At 36.9% G+C, this 18,128-nt stretch overlaps 1 protein-coding gene across 1 annotated transcript; it reads right to left on the reverse strand.

Annotated features, from left to right (window-relative positions):
• Positions 1 to 98: 98 nt before the first annotated feature.
• cusr (Copper-only SOD repeat protein) lies at positions 99 to 10,217 on the reverse strand. The gene is made up of 10 exons (XM_081383763.1): positions 9,998 to 10,217; positions 6,082 to 8,149; positions 5,419 to 5,518; positions 4,320 to 4,397; positions 4,124 to 4,222; positions 3,897 to 4,029; positions 3,670 to 3,784; positions 2,938 to 3,062; positions 1,429 to 1,512; positions 99 to 1,343 (listed from the first exon to the last, which is right to left on the reverse strand). Exons 1-10 carry the CDS (start codon positions 10,035 to 10,037, stop codon positions 1,252 to 1,254), a joined length of 2,934 nt encoding a protein of 977 aa, XP_081239889.1. The 5' UTR covers positions 10,038 to 10,217; the 3' UTR covers positions 99 to 1,251.
• Between the last annotated feature and the right edge of the window lie 7,911 nt (positions 10,218 to 18,128).

Consider the following 18,128-nt stretch of genomic DNA (forward strand, 5'->3'; position numbering starts at 1 on the left):
AGGGAGGAGCATGTATAGTGAAAATAAAACTGGACCCAGAATTGAGCCTTGTGGTACCCCAGGTATGGTGCACAAGATAAAGAACAATCTCCACAGATAAAGTGGTATATTGTGTTTATTTAATCAGTACAGTAAAACCTGTAATATTGAGAAATATTATTATACATAAAAAATTCTAATTGAATATGTAATTTATTCCTGTGATCAAAGCTGAATTTTCACACGATCCTTCATTCTATGCGGATTTGCTGCTCAAGAAACATTACTTTGTTTTGAAATTGTTGTTCTGCTTAATATTTTTGTGAAAACCATGATACTTTTTTCCAGGATTCTTTAAAGAATAGAAAGTTCTGAAGAATAGCATTTATTTGAAATACATTTTATTTAAACAATGTAAAAGTCGTTACTGTCACTTTTGACTAATTTGCTAAATAAAAGTATTAATTTCTTTCTTTTTTTTACTTACACCCCCTCCCCCCAACTTTTGAATGGTAGCTTTATATATTTGTAATTATTCTTAGTAAGACCTGCCAGACATCCACAAAACACACACACACACACAAAACCCAAAACAAAACAAAAACAAACAGTAAGGCCTAAGACACAGGCTCAAATAACAAATTATAGTCATGTTGCATGAAATCCAAGGCTGTGTTGTTTTCAAACGGATTGCATCATAAAACATACACATAATAGAAATCTGAGTTACATGGGAATAAAGGAGTATAATACAGTACTAAGTTAGGCTTTTGATGAATTTACAGTGAATTTACAACCAATTTACAATGGAATGTACTTTGAAAAACCATTAAGAGCAGAGCAGCAAGTTCAAGACGTTTGTGAAACATGATCATGTAAACGTCTTAAATGAATATAGGTGTGTAAAATGCACATGACGAAATGAGAAATGTTCTTTACAGTATACAGGGTAGCGCTGTATTTTATTTACGGACAAGAATGAAAAGTTGGCTGTAAGAGATAGAAGTATGTGTTTAATGGATTGTACTGTTGTTTAACAACATGCCGATTTTTCAGCTGACGAAACGTTTTTCAAAAACCCAGACAACAATATAGTGTCCATGAATCCCGGATCTGGGCCGACACTTTGTTGCTGTCTGTGTTTTGTCAACTGAAAGTTTTTTTTGGAAAGACGTTTCGACCACAATTTGACGGCTTCCTAACGTTGGGGTGAACCTGTCCTGGTTTATTAAAGTATTGAAGTGAAAGCAGTGAGATCATTGCAGGGTCCATCTAGTGCCTCAGTAACCCGAGCAGAAAGACTGCGGCCATCATGAAGGACAGGATCATCCTGCAGGGGACCAGCATCAGTCCTGCCTTTCCAACTGAAAAAGGAAGATATTCCAGGTTTAAAAGTGAAAAACACTTTTCCATGACGTAAATGTTGATAAACACAGAGTTCAGGCTTACTTGGAGAGCACGTCTTTGTTTCTTTGAACGCACCCATCTTGTCACTGGTCTTAACTGAGCTCAGCTTCTGTTGGCTCACTTCACCTGGAAAACAGGTTGTTACAACATCATTGTCTCTATCCATTTAACTTTGTCATTTCTAATGATTTTCCCCACAGTTTTAACCTATTAAAGTTTGTTCATTTTTATGATTTAAATTGGATTTTTCAAATTTCAAGGCAAGACACCTCGGGTGAATAGAGTAAAAAAAGTAACTAATTAGTAACTAATTAAAAAGTAACTAATAGATATCATCATACTTCACCAGTTGATTGCTTTAAGTAAGAATTGCAAGTATTTTTTTTTATTTATAACCAGTTTTCTAAAAAGATATGTTTAAATAATTAAATATGCACTTATTTGCATAAAATCACAGAACAAAAATCGTAACATTGGAATTAGCCAGGTTCAAAATTCTTGTTTTATTTTGCTGACATATTAGAGTCAAGATTTTTTGAGATCTATTTATATCTCCATAAATCAGAAAATACTGTCAACAGCCAGAAAAAAAAATACAATTGCACTAGGAATAAAATGTTGTATAATTAAATTAAGCAAATGATATATGAACAAACCCCTCACTAAAAACATTCAGAATATAGATAGAAATAAAACTGTAAAGTTTGGTGTATTAAAGTTCTGCTGTGGATGAGAAAAAAAAAATAATTTTGAGAAAACAGTCTTTCAAAATACATGTAGGCCTATTGCAACTGAAATCTACAGATGCAAATAGATAAAACTAAAATTAAAATGTATTTGGATGTTTTCTTTGCACTATAGTTTTTTTTGACCAGTCATCTTATGATAATGATCTTTTCAACTACGCCCTGTAGAGAACTACAATGCCATTTCTACTATATTTAGCATGCAAACACATTGCAACCCCCCATAACTCAATCACAACATTCGCCCATCACATTTTCGTAAAAAAATGAAGTATAGTTCAAAAAGTTTCTTATAAAACACGCCATCTAAAAATCCAAATAAAAAACAGAACACTTTAGTTTCTATTGCCGTCCTGTGGTATAGACCTCTGTCATATACCGCTCTCCTGTTTCACCACGTCTCTATGCTCCACCAGCGCATCAGATTACTGCGCAATTTCCCTTTTTTGTGTCTTTTGAATGGACTGGATTGTTCATTGTTTTGACAGAAAAAGCATACTAAGCCAGTTCAGCAGAGGAAAGCAATAACTTCAATAATATATGAAGAGACCCGCAAAAGATCTAATACAAGTGTGGCTCTTTTCTGTCATACAATATATGATTATTATTATTGTACAATATTTATTGTTAGCATTATTTCCACATTATTAAACACTGAGCTATTTTAATCGTTAGTCTATGAAAACATGCGTCAGATCTCACTGTTTTTTTCTTTTCTTTTCAGTATCTCACTCTATGAGCGCCACATGTGAAGCTGAATACAACAAAATTTGCAGAATTAAAAACTTCATATTCTTTTGTTTACCTGACACCAGATAATTGACCGCCTGGCATTTCCCGTCAGACCTTTGTGAAGGAGAACCAGGTAAGATGGAAACTCTGGATATGGGGAGGCTTAGCGCATCTGCCACTCTCTTACGGAAATCATACCTGCACACAACAGTCAACGTGCCATAATAAATCTAATGGATGACTTTTGATTATTTTTATGTGATATAATGGATCCAAATATCAATATCATCATCAACATGTACTAAAAACTTTTATAGAAAGGTGACATATCATGTGTTAAAGAAAACCAGGAGTCATTGTGTACTGTCAAGAGTCATTGTCATCTGTAAATGAGTGTGTTTCTTTTTGAATTGTAATAAACATTTCCCATCCATGATGTTTTTTGATTGTTGACTCAGTTATGTGGTTTCTATTTTTACACACAGAACAGAACAGAACAGAACAGAACAGATCTAATTATCTAAGTTGTGTTCTTCCTTGTTGATTTTTAGTTTTTCTCTGTGAAATGTCCTGATATTCTTAGTACAGTTATTGATATATAAACACCAATTTATATCATGATGCATCATTACATGGGCCATGACATGACAAATTCAAGTAGTTATTTAATACAGTGAAACATGCAATTTTAACCTTAAGGATACTTCTACCTAATCTAATCCTTAAAAACTAGATTTTAGTTAATATTTTAAACATAAAAAGCTAGTTAATTGTATGAAGGACATTCCTGTATTTTTGAACGCACCTGCTGAAGGACGCCTTGTTGGGGAAGATCTGCATGGCAGAAGGGGATTCTGGGTGAATATCTGCACATGTAGTTGTGGTGCTATTGAGTCTGAGAACTAGTGACCTCTGGACAACTGGGGGTAAAACAATGAGACAATTTCTTAATCGTTATGCAGAATTTTATTCCAACGCATGAAGATACAATGTGTATGTAATGCAAGTGTGAAAGTTATTCATATTTGCTACCTGTGAAGTCTCCGGCCAGCTGCAACAGAATGTCATTGTACAGTTGTCTCTTTGTGAGACTTATGGATCCATGTCTGCCCGTCAGATCTCCAGCCAAACAGGACAGAGCCCTCATCTGAGAACAGCTGTTCATCTGAGAGACAATTATTCCGTCTTAATTATTTTGCATGATATATTCAAAAATGTATATGTAGCATTTGATGAGAAAATAGTTAATGTTCTCTCACATTTGTAATGTTGAATGGATTAAACATTTCGTCTTCCCCCGGACATGAACCATCTGGCGCAACCGGGTCATTTGCAATGTACCAGGAAGCCTCTGCAAACTAGAAACCAATAATAAAAGTGGTCACATTCAGTTAAATTAAATTTTATTACGACAGCTAACATGACTAATGAAAAATCGGATAAAATCGAACTTACTTTTAATGGTTGCGATGCCTGTAGATCCACCTCTAACCTAACGTCACCGTAGCTGCCATCTGGAAAGGTCTGTTGGTACTAAAAACATGTACAGTGTATCACTTAGCATTAATATATTAAAATAAATAATAAATACAATATCTCATTTTAAAAAAAATATAGGCAATATAGTTTCTTTGTATATTTTTTTAAAATAAATTATTATAAATATATATATTTGTAAAAATTATACAATAATATATGTAATGATTACTGTATAAGCAATATTTTTGGGGAAACAAACATTCAATTGTATTATTATATTATGTATTGTATTATGGATCCTAATGTGCTGGAAAACAACAATAAATATCCTGGGGTATTTTTTTATTTTATATTGCTGCCCATTAAAGGGTTAAGTAAAGTTAAATTGTTGCCTTGTTCGACCACTTTCAATTCAAAAACTAATGAAGAACTTGAAAAAATCAAGTAGAACTAACAAATTACTCGAAATGGATGGAAGCAAAGATTTTTAACCATTTTTTTATGACAAATGCTTCAATGCACCAGATGCTCTAGACAAAAATGTGTTATACATATAAAATTATAATTTTTTTGTAGTTTTTGTAAATCATGTGAGTCATTCTTCCGCACGCAACACCAAGACCACAAGACAGCTGCAGGTCTGTTGTGCGGCATGTGACAGATCCATCTGCCTGTGGTAGAGATGAGCGTCATACCGTCCCAGCAGGACAAGAGCTGTACCCCTGCACAACCACAGCCTCACCCAGTTACCCCTCACCACCCCTTCCTCCGCCATCCAGCATTATTAGCAGTGTCATCTTTTTGTGGCAGATTTAAAAGTGACGGTAGATTTCAAGCCATTATGGTGAGAGAGAGAGATTTTTTTACAGTTCCCTCTAATTTAGTAACAATGGAAACAGTGGAAGCAATTCAAAATAGACAAATTTGTAGCAACACCTTAGATCCTGGCAACCACCCAGAAAACCCTAACCATCATGACGATTGAGTTTTGAACAGGCATACAACTAACCTATAAAAATCTACTTATATGATTTATTCTTAAAAACTTCTATATTAGATTTGCTATTGTTTTTACCATCATCACTGTCCCAGTTACTTCCCCACTGAACATGGCCTCAGCGATCACCCAATTTCCATCTGTGGCGTTCTGTGCTGAGATATCTGTACACCTCATTCTGTAAATAGGGAAAGACAGAAACCATTTTAAGTTATCCATGTTCGAGTAAATTTCACAGGATTCTTCCCACATTCCTACAGTAGGCGGGTCACAGAAATCTGGTGTATTGTATAAATAAACATTATGAATGATGTGTGTAGAGGAATGAGCTGTGGGAATCTTCCCACGCATGCTTTTCATGACAGGATGACTATTAGGTATTTCAGATATCTGACTCCATAATTATTCTAAATAGCTTTACAGAAAACTGACATGAGTTTTTTTTTTCAGGAATATTCAGTTTTTACAAAAAAATGTTAAAAGTTGACAGTCTCACTGCTGTCTCAATGTGGCAAATGTGCCAGACTTTGACACACTTAATGAGGAACCGAGACAAAATGCAGAATTGTGAATTGTATCACAACCTGCACCTGCAGTTGTTTTCCTATGTATGGTTCTGCTTATAAATAGCTTAAGAAGAAGCAAACTTATCCCTTATATTTATTTTAAAGTTCAAAATGTCGTGAAAGGCCAAATGCCAGATGACTGTTTTGAGGATGTATGATTCATAAAAGAACTAACCTTGAGCCGTTGTTATAATGTATGACCAGTGACCGGCCAATGATGCTGTTCGGACCTGAAAGTGGCATATTACCATCCATGTACTGGTTCTGAAAGTTGTTCTGACCCGTCAGTGATCCAAACTTCCCACTGATGTCTCCAATCTCATACTGGTCGACTGTGCCAATTCCTGGAGCTGGAGATGAGGATACGTTCACAGAAAACGGGTTGAAGTGCCCCATGATGTTACTGTCGGAGCAGGGTTCCTGTGCGCTCTTGATTGGAAGAATATGGACGTGGTAGCCACCGGCTCTGCTGTTAAGCCCGGTGAAGGAGATATTTAGGATTGTTGGCCCTTGAGGAGAGACTTGGGAGAATCGGACTTGACCTTCAGAAGATTCAGGCCCGTACCAAGAACTTGAGCGAGCAGAGGGAAAGCGGAACAAGGTGATGTTCGCGCAAGCGATCCGTAGAGGCGTTTGGTTTGGACCATGTATCACCAAGGAACGACCAATCATTCCAGACATCCAAGAGGTTGTGTCAGTAAAAAAGTTCTTGGTAGCCACCGTACCCATCTCAGACTGTAGGTCGAGAGTCTTTTGCTTGCCAGCGATATCCCCAACTTCACAGGCAAAAGGGCTGTCAGGACCACAGTTAATAGTGTATGCACTCACCGTTGTGTCTACGTAGAATGGGTTCCAGTGTCCTCCAGTGGACAGACAACATGCCTGGTCACTGTCTGTCTCTGTGCTGATGGGATAGATGTGGACGTGCCAGTTGTGATTTAGTGTAGAAGGTGCAGAGAGTTGTGCGTAAGATAGGTCCATGAACACAGAGACATCAGAATATGGGTCACCACTGAGCTGGGTGAACAGGACCGTCCCCACAACCGGTCCACGAAAGGCCGCCTTGGCGACAGTCACTTCGCCGGGGTAGCCTATACTTGCACAGGCAAATCTGGTCGTATTGGGCAAGTGTATCACGACAGATCGACCCACAATGCTATTCCGCCCAAACAGAGGTAGGTTCCAGTCCGTTAAAGTGGCCTGAAAGTTAATCGCATCCTCCAGAGAGCCATGCCTGGCACTCAGATCTCCGACCTCAAAGCGATCATGCGTGGACCCTCTTGGTGGTGGATACGCCGGTGCCTGAACATTCACATTGAAGGGGTTCCAGTGACCCCCAACATTGTTGTTGCTGCAGCTGCTATCCGAGGGAGATCTCATCTGGGGTAGGGGAAACTGATGAACGTGGTACGGCCCAACTCTTCTGTCCAGGTTTGTCAGGTTAACAGTGATGGTGGTGAGATCGAACGGAGATGGTTGATAGAAGGTGAAGTAGCCTTTAATCCCTTGCATGTTCAGGACAGCACTGACAACCTTCAGTTCAACGCTTCGGATCTCTGCACACGCGTAGTTTGAGGTCAAGTTGAGAACAGCGAAGCGGACACCAGAACTGAGAGCGGAGATTTCCAACCGAGACTTCTGAGGTTCTAGAGGTGATCCCACACTCAGAAGGCCCAGCTTTGTAAGACTCTTGGGATCCAGACTACTAAGAAGCGTAGTGCAGCTGGTGACAGTGCTTTGTGACACTAAAATTGTGACATTTGTAAAAGTCCTGGTTTGATTAATAGTTCTTAGATCTGAGAGAACCCTCGCCCCTGTTTCTCCTGTCACTTGCCGGATGAAGATGTTCCCACCCACGGGACTGAAAAACCGTGCCTGCCACGTTCTGACCGGGGACTCTGACATGAGTCCTGCACAAATCCTTGTGCCGTTACATGTCTCCACCAGCACTGAGAGGGCTTCCAGACTAAGGTGCTGTTCAAATAGAGTGGGCACATTCACCACAGCCTGGGGAGTACTTACAGAAAAGGTGAAAACACTGTCTCCTATGTATGACTTTTGACAGGGTGAAGCAAAATGGCCGTACATAACAGGGAACGTAGTGAGGGAGATATTGAAAGATGGACACGTTCCGGTTCCTGTGAGATTAACAGTGGACTTCAGCTCCGTGGAGTCAAAGCTGATCCAACCAGTGATCCCCACCATGTTGAATTCAGCCCGATACCGCACACAAGAGGCACAACCTAAACACAGTCAATGGAATAATCAAAATATCAGGAGTTCAAATTAAGCACATTCATTCTTTTCAGGAAGTCTACAAACCATTTAAGACTTCAAGCGTTTAATTTTAGAAGATCACATGCAGATATATCAAACAGATCGGTCAGATTCCAGTGTTAGATTAGACATGTTACTCATGTCAACACCTCATCTGTTATACCAGAGGTCTTCAACCCTTCAACACGCTGTCCTGTAGAGTTTAACTCCAACCCTACTCAAACACACCTGGATCAGCTAATCAAGCTCAGGATCGCTTAAAAACCACAGGCGGTTGTGTTGAAGCAGGCTGGAAATAAACTTTGCAGGACAGTGGGTCCCCAGGAGCAGGGTTGAAGACCTCTGTGTTATACTTTTGTTAGACACCAGTAATGCTGATTAAAGGACAATGTTATTAGCTTAGGCCCCGTCCACACTACTGTGTTTTCGTTTAAAAACGGAGACTTTTTGCTACGTTTGCACCTCCCGTCCACACTAAAACGGCAAAAACGGAGACCCAAAACGGAGAAGTTTAGAAACGCTGCCGACCCGTTTTTCGTTTTGAATCTCCGGAGTGCGTTTTAGTGTGGACGGGTCAAAACGGAGGACTTTAGAAACGATGACGTAGTAGAGGCTCACGCTCGGCTCTATGATTGGGTGTCGTCAGTCATGGCGTATATCTTTGCTGGCAGCTGTTGTCCAAGTAAATTCTGCATTTTACAATGCTATAACTGCCTACAGTACATGCGCCGGAGGCAAGCTATTATTCGAGCAATCTGTGACAATTCCCATGTGCAGCGGCGGTATCGACCGTACATGGAGCGTCGGTTTTGGGTTAACCCGGGAAGAACCAGCGCATGGTGGGATAATTTTATCAATGAAGTTGTGTTTACACCGGCACGCGCATGCCCAGTGTTGGTGAATGGTCACGTGATCCGCGTTTTCAGTCGTTTTAATGTGGACGGAGATCAATTCTAATACGCAGCTAAAACGCTGGTGTGGACGGAGATCGTATTCGTTTTAATTATCCGTTTCTAAACGAAAACGCAGTAGTGTGGACGGGGCCTTAGGATGTGCTCAGGTGACAGGTGGGTTCAGGTGTCACATTCTAAGAGATTCTCTAAGAAGAACTTCAGGAGTGTCCGGCTGAATTCTGGGAATTGTGTGGTTTAACACATAAATAAATAATGTCACAGTCGAGCTGAGTCATACTGAACAACAGTGATCCATTAAAAAAAGTAAAGTTTTCAGCTATGCAAAACTCCCATTCATACAAAATTTTAAAGACATGAAAGCATGATTTGACGTTTTCAGCACTTTCCCCTGTGTAATAGGTGTGAAGGTTAAATTCAAATTTGAACTCATACACCGTAACTAAGGATACAGGTTAACTATGTTAACTTAAAAAAGAGGGCTTAGAAATTACCAATATTTTGAAGTGCAGTAAAAATTTAGCATGTACATTCTCTCACATTCATCAACCTTGAAGTTTGTTTGCCTGTTATGCATTTAGCATCACGTTATACCTTATGAAACACTATAGGTATCACATACAAACACTAGATATCACCAGGTATCACCAGGTCACTGAATAATTTAACAATTGTTAAACAATTACAGACTGTTACATGCTAATACGCAAACTAAGAATGTATAATATCTTACAGTGATATGGTATGATGCAAATCATTAACTTTACCCTTGACTTTGCAACAATTTTCCAGAAACTCAAAGTTGAGAGACCACACACTTTGAACATGCAGTGTTGGTTATTCAAATCCCTATGTTTTTGGGTTTAAAAAAAAAAGAAAAAAAGAGAGAGAGTTGGCACTTACCCCACAGGATGAACAGGGTCAAAGCTCTTGGCAGCAACATGTTACCAGCTGTTGTTTATGTGTGAGTTTGCAAGCAAGAGGTAGAAAGTGTTATAGGCAGTTGTGTGAGTGGTTTCACAAGGGAAGCCCTCTGCGTGTGTCTATAACCTTCAGTACTAGAGTAGTCTGATGTGTGCATGTGTGTGTATGTGTGAACTCCTCAATGTCTCAGTGTGTAGCTGGATTGAATGAGACTGTGGCTTGTCTCTTCTATAGTCTCCAGGGAGGGCAGCAGAGGGAGTGGCTTCTCAACATCCTGCGTTCACGCTTTTCTTGACATAGACACATAACAGCTGACACAACATACAATATACAAAGCATCACTTAAAACCATGGAAATATTGCAGGTTTTCCCCAGAATTAAGGTTTATGGAAGTGATGAACGCACTTCAGGAAAATAAATCTCAATATGTTGGTGTTAGGCATAGATTAAGGAGCAAATTTAGCAATTGAAACCTACAATCATTGATATTTTTTTCTACTTTTCTGTTTCTTGCTGTTTGATTTCTCCTCAAAGTGGCCAATACAACATTTTCCTGATAAATATAGGAGCTGTAAGATTTATTTTTGGCATGAGCTTCTCCAAGATGCTCTTGAGGTTCTTCAACTGGTGCTATTTTTGATAATGACTGTTGAGGCCTCAATGAGGAGATGTGATGCAGACAAGAGTCCATTTAAAGACACTCATTTTTGCTATGGAAAGACTCACATTATTATGGTTAATTATAGCTGGCGTACACAAGAAATATAGTGACTAAACAAGCAGTCCACAAATAAAGAAGCTGCTTCTAATCTTTGGTTCCCTTATGATCATATCTCCACTTTCACTTCATCATTAGAATGAGAGCAGCTATTCTTTCATCAGATGACCATTCTGCTCATATTAAACAGACGGCCGTGTTTCATTTCGGGCTTATCTGTCATTTCAAGGATAAGTTTCATATCAGGTTATTATGATATTGTCATAAAAATACATACAAGTGTACAAACACATACAGACACTAAAGTTTATGTTTTAGACTAGTGATGTTATGGTTTGTGCTATACTTCAGCATATATGTTTATGATATTGACAATAATAATGAGGTATAGGCATAACTACACATTTAATTTCAGGACATTGACATAAACTCTGAATCATAGTAATTCAGATTTTTTTTTACAAAAATCATAATCCTACACAAGTCAAGATGGGTTCAAATATTTATAGATAGGCTATATATGTACATGCTGTAAATAAACCGTTGCTTATTCTCTTGAACATGACGTATAGGTCCAGCTCAAGTTTAACCTGGTGTCACATGATGTGATTATATTACCTTAATGCTCTTCTCAGGTTGGTAAAGTTGTTATTTCCGAGAAAGATTTAAGCTTCAGCATACAAATTTGCTTAAATTATGATTCTACAACATTGTCAGAAGATCAGACAAGCTGTCAATATGCCAATCTGTCACTAAAATCAGTTTTTCATTGGTATAAATTGCTGATTTACTGATTAATAATAACTGATTTGCTTTTACTAATTTTATTCAATCAATCGTTTAGTTATTTTTTATGTTTTTTTTTCAGACTGTATATGTTTGATAAAAAAATATTTTAAAATAATAATTTTAATTAGATTAAATAATTGGGAATGTTTCTGGTTCTGCATCTAATGTATCTCTAAATGAGGTAGAACATGTCTTTGGTAAAAAAGTAAAAAAAGTAAAAAAAGTAAATTTCAAAGGTCATTATTGACAGTTAGAACAATGTCAATACTGACAATAAGTTTTTCTTAATATGAAAAGTTAACTCTGTATACTCCATAACACAGTTCACTATAGCGGCGTTGATGAGAATAACTGTGAATTTAATCATTAATAACAGTTGAAGCTATATTTTAGACATTATTTCTGTGTATCTTAGGTTCTCTGCTGCCATCTGCAGGTCGTTTATGATCGTTCAGAGTGGTGTGTCACCACACCCTACAGAAAACAGTGCAAATTTGCATCAACATAGCATATCTATGTAGTTATAAAAAACTCAAAAAAAAAAAAAAAATTTAAAATTAAATTACGTTCAATTTACCGAACAAGGAGCATCATCCCGTGAAGTGTTTAAACCCCAGAAGAAATACATGCTGCTGTTTCCATTTGAGGCTAAGAAAACTATGAGAAACTGACATAAAAGCATTGGTAAATGGTATGTGGTTTAAGGTTAAACCTCCACTTTAGACAAAGGTGAGAGATTCTGTTTGTCATTGGGTGTCAAATAAACAAGTGACCAACTAGTGGAACACGTTTCTGGTTTTTCTTTAGCGCTTCAGTTGAGTTTAACCACAGTATAGCATGTAGATTAAAAATTCAAATCTACGTAACATATATATGTAGTGATCCACAATAATAGTAACATAATAATTAAAATACATATTAATATACCTATTTCATATAAAAATTATATAAAAATCCTTATTAATAATTTAAAATAAATATACCACAGAACACCAATGTATAAGTCAACAACATTAAAATAGAAACTGTACAAAAACAAAGTGTGACTCATGTATCTCCAAAGATCCTTTTAGTTAATTTATTGAAGAATATAACATATTTTTAAATTTACTTAATAATGCAACTAAACTACTAGGTCTTCTAGACTTGATAACTGAAATAACATTAACCAATGAATGTGATAATGATCAGGGACGTGCACAGGGGGGTTGCTCAGGTTGCCTGGGCAACTGCCCATATGCCCTTCTCGACTCACGTTGCCCTTCCGAGGGGGAAAAAAATCAATAAATAAAAAGTACAATGGATGCAGAATTTCACGTAGGCCTAGATTAAAAAAAATCGCAAAGCCTCATTCAATTCCATTCGGGCACCGAAAGTGAAAGTCACTAGGGGAAGGGCAAACTCTGTTTACGTGGCTGCAGCGCTGCACGCGACCGGCACCTGAGCTGAGCCTGCATGAGCGGCCCTAGAAGGAGATTGTTGTCGGAAAAGGTGAGTTTGTGATGTATAACAAACGAACGATCATCATCAGGGTTCCAGACTGCTACCATTTTTTGAGAATGTGCGAGTTTTATGTGGTCACATTTGTGCGAGTGCATGGTCATGTACTACTCAGTTAAATTCACGCATGAATTTTCCTGCATTGAACTTGTTTTAGCGCCCGCCAAAGTGAATTTTTGTCCCGCCAAAGGCTTATTTGATCGGTGAGTAATGTAGATGAACTGCTGCGCCTGTGACGGCGCATGTTTAACTGAAAGAACAAGCAGAGAGAGAGACCCGATTGCGCGCGCGCACTCTCTCTCTTCGGAGCCAGGCGAAAGTGTAAACAAGACTTCACCGTCTCCAAACTAAGCGCTGTCTTGCTCTCTCTCCCTCACACATATTAATCAAAATTAATCGATACGGTGGTAAAAGGTCGGAAGACCAAAAGTTTCATGTGGAGCATTCGGAGATTTGTTTTCCTGAATTACCGCTGGGTGTGAATTGTGCTAAATAAGTTTCCTTATCTTCTCTGAAAAGTGTTCTGGACATTCAGCTGACATAAAACAACACTTTAATTAAACGAAAAAAACTATCCAGTGATGAAATGTTTTCTGTGTTGACAGAAATCTTGAATGTCCATGTCCTAACTGCTGGGATAATCACACAACGCGCATGACACGTCCAATTCGCGAACTAATGACTCATTTGAACCGATTCAATTTAATGAATGGCTAAAACAACTGATCTTTCCAACAGTGAACTCAGGAGACGTCTGAATCGGTGTATAACTAATCAGTAACACTTTACAATAAGGTTCTATTTATTACATAAATTACATAAAAAGTACAGTTTGCTTACTCAAGCTTAAGCTTTAACCCTTTGATGCGCAAGCTATGGAAACCCCTTCTAATGCACAACATGGGTCTAAAAAGACCCGTATTCATTTCCTATGTTATTTCATGCATGGCAGGACTTTTTTTTTTTTTTTTTATCTTTTGAGATCAATTTATTTAAGCATTTAATATTCCATGATCTATAAATTCCATGATTTATAAATATTAAAAATGTCTTGTTTTCAATTACCAAAAATTATTATTTGAATTTTTTCTAGGTTTTGTGTTACTCTATCAAATTTACTTATCAAGCATGATAAAACAAAAGAATAAAGACAACATTTTGTCAAATTAATCATTTTAGCAGTCATTTAGACAACACATTTAACACTTGAAATGTTTATTTGCCACTTTCTCTAACATAGCAATCACCAAAGGTGTAAAGTCCAGGTTCAGAAAGTAAAGGTCCTCCTCAGTATTTTGTTCCAATCACCTGAATTAGCCTAATTACACCACCTAATTAGCAGTTTTTCAGCCAGTAGGTAGAACTAATTAGTGAAATCAGCTGTCTGAGGTCATGGGTGGAATAATATGGCAGGACTTTCTGACCCCTGGACTATACACCTCTGGCATTCACATATCATAGATAACTGATAACACTGAAATTGAACTGTGTAACTGTATTGAATTGTGGTGAATGTGATCAAATAAAAGAAAATACAACAAACAAAATAAAATCACACTGGTACAGCGGCATCTCAAATTGCCATCTTGGTGCTTACATGCCTCACAAATGACAAATGACACCTAAACTCTTAAAACATTGAATCATTTCAGCATATGAAGGATTATGAACTGTTAGGCCTTCTACATGTAAATAAGCTTTAAAATATAATCTTTTTTTTTTAGTGTAGCTAACATTAGCTAGCTAGAATATGTTCCCAGCTAGCTAGTTAATAGTATTGGACATGTTTCTCCTTCTCACAAGTAATTTCTCAGTAGGATTACAAGGTCAAGGTAACCATAGCCTAATATTCAAATATTATGTCCATCTTTTACAAAATATAAAATATTTTCTGTGGTTAAAATAAAATAAGACTTGCATCAAATATACAAAAGCAGCTGTGTTGAGTTGTGAAATGTGTGGCAGGTGAATAGTATTCTGCAGTAAATCTTCCTACTTGCAAAAATGTGCAAATATCAAAGGTTTATATATGGGTCTTTTTAGACCAATGTATGTAAAAAAAATTTAGAGATACAAAAACTGTGTTTGTTTATAAAGTAAGAAAGGAAACATAAACATAATGATTTGTGGAAATCAAAAACAAGATATTTAATGAATACATGGAATAACAAATGATAAAATACAAATATTTTAAAGATTCAGCAAAGAAACACTCAGCCATCACTGAAATAACATAGGAAATGAATACGGGTCTTTTTAGACCCATGTTGCGCATTAGAAGGGTTGTGATACAAAAACGATTTTTATTCGAAAAGAAAGAAATGAAAAATTTCAATTAGGATTTTCAATAATCTAAAACAAGTTAATTGAGGAATAGCTGGAATACTGAATGATGAAATTAATTTTTTGCAAAGATATAGAAAATGAAAACTCAGTCGGGTCTTTTTAGACCCATGTTGTGCATCAAAGGGTTAAAATAAATAAAACCACTTGTTTTTTTTGAAAAGCATATGACTACATTTTTTCCACACAGTGCTATCAAGAAGAACCGTTAAAGAATCGGATCGATAATCAGAATCGTCAGTGGCATTATTATTGATAAAATCTGTGTTATTATTAGTAGTAGTTAAGGTGATTGAGTGCTGTATTTCAGTGTTTTACTTCTTTGTGTATATATATTTTAATAAAGACCCTGTTATTCTCAGTCCTTCATATAGCCCATATGGGGGGGGGGGGGGATGGGGGGGCTTTTTTCAGGTCAGAGCAACTGCCCCTCAAAATTCCTGTGCACGTCCCTGATAATGATGCTTAATCTGTGTCTTTGTTCATAAAATCCTTAAATAATGGTTACAAATAATTTACTTTATTGTGATGGCATTTTGTTTGGGTCTTGAAGCTGATATGTAACTCGTGTCTGCAGTAGATCGGCATCATCAATGTGTTTTTCCAACATGTCTGTTTTTTCAACAGCAAACACTATAAGAACAAGACAATATTTACTGACGGTTATATTTTTCTTTCTTAAATTGTAGACAAATAATAATCAAAAGACTATATAATGGGAAATTCACAATTACGAACACATCAGCTGAATATGAAGAGCATCGTATTTATATTTATACTGTATATATTTGTTGACTAAATTACATTTCATTTGCTGTTTAAATAAAACATTTTCTTAAAGGAGAGTCACTCACCGATCAGCACAATGAGCAGAAGCCCGTTCATCAGAGCAGATATGATTATAATAATCTGCCATTGTTTCTGATTCTGATCAATAAACTCCACCGCTGTCTGATTGTGACACTCAGTTAGTTGAGCTGATTCTGTAAAGAAAGTGTTCATAATTACAGTAACAGTCTGGAGCACAACGACTGTTTCAAACATCTGAATATAATATCTAGCTTATAATATATTCATATCTATGTGGAGCAACCAATGAAAATAAATAATTATGTTGTTCATGTGTAAAAAAGTAGAGAATAAATAAGTAAATAACTGCATTAAGCATCATTATGATCAATAGAGGAGTAAATGAACTCACCGGTGAAGTGCAGTCTGGTGCTGTTGCTGAGTTTTGGAGGCATGCCTGTTTTCATACAGTAAAAAACTCCTAATTCATCAGAGGTCACATTATTAATAAACAGATGGCGTTTAAATTGCAGTGAATATTTCTTTCTGAATGTTGGATTATAGTAAAAAGGTGATGGCGTGGTTGACACTGATCGTAGAATCACTGTTGGAGGATCTGGTGTTTTCAGTAAAATCCAATAAACCTCATTTTCATCAAGATCACAGTTTATGGTCACATTTGATCCCAAATCAGTGAGTTGATCTGAGACTGCAGCTCGACAACAGATTAATACATCTATAAGATAAAATAAATAAATACAATAGCATTATAATTACTCACATAAACCCACTGTGAATCCACAGCGTAAAAAAATTATGACAAAGTGCAAGTAAATATATTCATAATGCAATAAGCTCACAAAGTAAAAGTTGAAGGATCCTCATGTTGTTGCTGAGTATTAAAACACTACATCCACACACCATTTAAGATAAACTCTTTTGCAGAGCACTGAATCGAAGACAGGAACAAAAAATATGTTTCCCACATCAGTCAGAGTAAGAGTAAGTGGGTGGACCTTGTGAATTAAGTAGAGAGCTTCCATTTGCAGCCTCTTGTCCGTCTACAGCATATCTTTTACTTTGGTTTGGTTTGGCCACATACATCTGTGTTAGTCTTTCTTTTGTAGTATTTTTTATTAAATCATATATGGACAAGTTGAAAAGGTCAGAAAAAACAAGCTTGCAACAATTTTAAAATACTTGACAAATCTCAGCATATAGTTGCAAAAAAACCCTGATAAGAATGTATCTAAATGCAGCAGTGCAAAGATTTAACAAAACTCAAAACAAAATAAAACAAACAGAACAACTGCTATAAACACAAGGAGAGCAGAAAAAGACCTGAACACACAGGGCTAAAATATCAAGGCAAAGTAATCAATGAAAAGAACAACAGGTGCAACAACTCAAATAGCCAATGAAAAACCATGGTAACAAACATAGGAAGCTGAACTATACACGTGCAAAACCCACCCAAATCAGAAACAAGATAACCCATAACAACAAACTACCTTACTATTATTTTTCACTATGGATACTTTTTCATCTACTTTTTATAAATAAATAAATAAAACATCAGTTAATTGACAAACAAGCATACAAACAAACTATAGTCATATTTGAAAGTCATATTTGACCCTTTTGTTTCTCTCTCTCTTTCAGTTTTTTGAAAGGTGATTAATAAGGGTGTTACTGCATTCTTGTCCTGCTCTTATAATGTCAAACTAAAATAAGAGGAGTTTATGTAAGTCTGAGTAAACTGTAATTCTCAGACATTAAGCAATTTGAATTACTGTCATTGTAGTAAACAAGTAATCTGTAAAACCCATCCATCTCCATCGATCTTCTTCTGCTTATCCGGGGCCGGGTCGCGGGGGCAGCAGTCTAAGCAGAGATGCCCAGACTTCCCTCTTCCTAGACACTTCCTCTAGCTCTATCGGGGGGACACCGAGGCGTTCCCAGGCCAGCCG

This window comes from Scardinius erythrophthalmus (assembly GCF_964197995.2).
Source record: "Scardinius erythrophthalmus genome assembly, chromosome: 14".
Classification (NCBI taxonomy): domain Eukaryota; kingdom Metazoa; phylum Chordata; class Actinopteri; order Cypriniformes; family Leuciscidae; genus Scardinius; species Scardinius erythrophthalmus.

Bases quoted from the DNA above. Each gene is read 5' to 3' on its own strand.
- cusr (XM_081383763.1), bottom strand. From the start codon at position 10,037: ATGTTGCTGCCAAGAGCTTTGACCCTGTTCATCCTGTGGG. The intron at 8,150-9,997 runs GTAAGTGCCAAC...GACTGTGTTTAG, and splicing joins GACCCTGTTCATCCTGTGGG to GTTGTGCCTCTTGTGTGCGG. The intron at 4,030-4,123 runs GTGAGAGAACAT...ATTGTCTCTCAG, and splicing joins ATCCATTCAACATTACAAAT to ATGAACAGCTGTTCTCAGAT.